This window comes from Meleagris gallopavo, chromosome Z, assembly GCF_000146605.3.
Source record: "Meleagris gallopavo isolate NT-WF06-2002-E0010 breed Aviagen turkey brand Nicholas breeding stock chromosome Z, Turkey_5.1, whole genome shotgun sequence".
Classification (NCBI taxonomy): domain Eukaryota; kingdom Metazoa; phylum Chordata; class Aves; order Galliformes; family Phasianidae; genus Meleagris; species Meleagris gallopavo.
Genome location: NC_015041.2, coordinates 9312201 through 9315586, shown reverse-complemented (window position 1 = coordinate 9315586; position 3386 = coordinate 9312201). Strand labels below are relative to the sequence as shown.

General features: G+C 37.5%; 1 protein-coding gene across 1 annotated transcript in view; it reads right to left on the bottom strand.

The window, feature by feature from the left end:
* The window catches only part of LOC109363880 (ankycorbin-like), a 31357-nt gene that overhangs the window by 18744 nt on the left and 9227 nt on the right, over positions 1-3386 (bottom strand). Inside the window, exon 2 of the mRNA XM_031557231.1 lies at positions 2488-2587. Coding sequence (XP_031413091.1) covers positions 2488-2587 — 100 coding nt within the window. The remainder of the gene's footprint in view (positions 1-2487; positions 2588-3386) is intronic.

The following is a 3386-nucleotide window of genomic DNA, read 5'->3' as shown; positions in this document are numbered from 1 at the left end:
GCATGTATTGCAAAATAAAAATTAATTTTTGCTCCTTCACTGTGGAGATGTAAGCAATTCTCCTCACTATACAGTAACAACTGGCTCATACTGACTATAACAGGAAGTTAATTAGCCCAATTTACTATCGTGGCAGAGGATGATTTTGTCCAACCATGCCCAGATGTTTCATTAGCATTTCTAAACTTTAGATTAAAGTGGAAAGTAATTTCTCAGGAAATTTAATATTAATACCTTAATTGAATCAAATTCATAACAATGCTGTGGGGGGCAGGGGAAACTAAACTTTTCAGGATATTGACCTGAAAAGAACTTCAAGGAAGTTTTGGAAAAATAAAAGCATTTACAACCAATCTCCCACGAAAACAAACTTTACTAGAAATTTTGAAACAAGAACCAGATTCCATTTTTACTGTTCTTGAGCAGTAAAATATGGCTAGAGATCACTCTATCATGTGGTTATCTTTATTTTGTCTATATTCTGAAATGTAGACATTGTTGTTACCATCTGGACTACCATAAATTAAACACTATGACAAATGTTAGTCAAAAATTGCTTTCTGACAGATAACTTATGAAGTTTTTGGAATACCAATTAATTCCATTCCTAGGGAGGTAATGATGCTCAGATATTAGACATTTCTTGCAGCTCTCACCTTGGTACAATTTTCAGAAGACAATATGCTAGGATGCTTTTCTAATTAAGTGTTAGGTCAATTTCTGGAGGTAACATAGTCCTAGGCTGAAATTAGGAAATACTACTTGTCTGAAAGAGTGATCAGGTAGTGGAATGGGCTGCTCAGGAAGGTGGTGGAGTCACAACCCTGCAGGTGTTCAAGGAACATTTGGATTTTGTGTTGAGGGATATGGTTTAGTGAGAACTATTGGTGATAGGTGGATGGTTGGACTGGATGATCTTGAAGCTCTTTTCCAACCTTGGTGATTCAGTGATTCTGTGATTCTGTCTGTGCAAAGGAAACATCCCATAGTGTATGATGTTTTACTGAGGAGCTCCAGTATGTGCAAATAAAATGTGGAAACTTCCTTAATTTTGAAAGTCTTCTAGAGGATTAATACAGTTTCGAATCAACAAAGGAAGGATACTGCAGCTCTTCCATTCCACAGACACTGTACTCATTTGGTAAGGTACTTCCCTGATTTTGGAGGTGAGCTGTCTAAATCTATGGCTCAATCAAGACAGTATAATAACTCCAGTAAACCCGTATTCTTTCAAAAGTTCCTACTAAGATAAATACAATAGGAAACATGAATTCATAAAAGGAACATGTTCCTCACAAAAAAACATTTAATACCTAATTTACTCATCAAATGGTGATGCCCATAGTGCAACTCCACTTAGCTCCTAATACAAGAAGATACAAAAGTGAGAAAGGAAAAATGAATACTTTGAGCAAGTTAAAGGATTTGGGGTTGGAATGTGCTTCAAAATTTACTTTCAGCTCAGTCTCTGAGATATGAACATTCTTGTTCAAAAGAAAATACATCATTTCTGCTGACTGCTACTGACAACAGTTTTGTGAAAGTGCATTTGTAGAGAACTAAAGCTTTTTTATATCGTCTTACTCATTTCATTAAGCAACAGGTGATACAACCGCAATAAATTAAATTACAGAGAGCTTTTGTTCCATTTAATAGCGATAAGCATTTGATTCAGTACCTTGAAAAAACATGCAAAAATGGCACTGATGCACTGGCACACAGACAAAATAACTTCAGGACATGGAATTGCTGCCATTTATACATTATGAATTATTTCCAAACTTTAACTTCCCCCTCCCCCCAATAATAGCAGCAAATTATTTAAATAACAGCTCATTTGAAGACTTGTTCTTGTGGAAAGAGTAGTACATGAATAAATCCTATCCCCTCCTGAAAAGGCCCTCCTTTATTAAAATTTATTATTAAAAGCCTTTATTGTTAGTTTAAGTGGGAATTAAATGATCAACTTCCAAATTGGAAAGCACTGTTTTGCTGTTTAAGGAAGTTGGACAAAAAAAAATCACCATCTGGAAGAATAGGACTACAATGGAAGAGTCAGATTTCCACACAGGTTCTATTACAAATGTAGTTGGCAATAGTTTGTGCAGTATAAGTGGGAGTAATAATGTAGCTCTGTCAACTTACACCAAAGGTGGATTTGCTCCATAGCCTTAAAACTAATTTATTGTTTATAGAAAGGTCGGAGTCAGAGGCTGAATGGTGGTGGTGATAGGGATGTCAGACAAGACTTAAAAACCTTCTTTCACTAGTTTGACTCTTTTTTTTTTTTCTAAGAGGTACTACTGGTGAGTTAAAACTCCAGATCAAAATCTGTTAATACAACCTCCAAACAATATACCTACTCCCCTTGACCACATTAATTAAAAATTCTGTGTTTTACTGCATATGGGTAATTCACAGAAAAAAGAGTTTGCAGGACTTGAACAAAAGAAGATAGCAGCAAAATTTAAATGGTTATGTCCAAACCTGAGCCAGAGCTGAAGAATGCTGGAACAGGACTCAGTAGAATGACGCACACAATATTCAACAGAACAGACGCAGAAAACTGTGGGTTGTCTCTGTTCCTCTCAGTTCAAGCATATTAAGAAACCATTTGATTACACAAAAAAAAAAAACTAAAAAAATCTTAGAAATGTACTCTTAAGCCTGAAAAAATTAGTCTTCTCCACCTTTTGTTTAAAATAAATATTAAAAACTATGCTTCAAATAAAGATCTGAGCAATATCAACAATTTTGCCTGAAGAATTATTAAGAAAGAGAACAAGAAAGAAAACACTGAAGTGAAGTAAAAACACTTTGCACCTTAAGTGAACAGGCACTGGTGCTTATGGGGGACTTCAATTATCCAGATATTTGCTGGACAACCAACATGGCCAGGCACGCACGGTCCAGACGGTTCTTGCAATGTGTTGAAGACAACTTTCTGATGCAGGTGGTGGAGGAACCGACGCGGGGAGGGGTGTTACTGGACCTTATTCTCACCAACAGGGATGGACTTGTTAAGGAAGTAAAGGTTGGGGGCAGTTTGGGTTGTAGTGATCATGAGATGGTGGAGTTCAAGATCCTGAGTGGAAGAAGCAAAGCAATAAGTAGGATTGCTACCCTGAACTTCAGGAGAGCCAACTTCAATCTCTTCCAGGACCTTCTTGGAGCTATCCCGTGGGCTCGGGTGTTAGAAGGTAAGGGGGCCTCTGAGAGCTGGTCAGCATTTAAACAGCTCTTCTTCCAAGCTCAGGATCGGTGCGTCCCTGTGAGCAAGAAATCGGGAAAAGGTGGCAGGAGACCTGTGTGGATGAGCAAGGAGCTCATGCGCAAGCTCAAAGGAAAGAAGAAGGTCCATGAAATGTGGAAAAAGGGTCTAGACC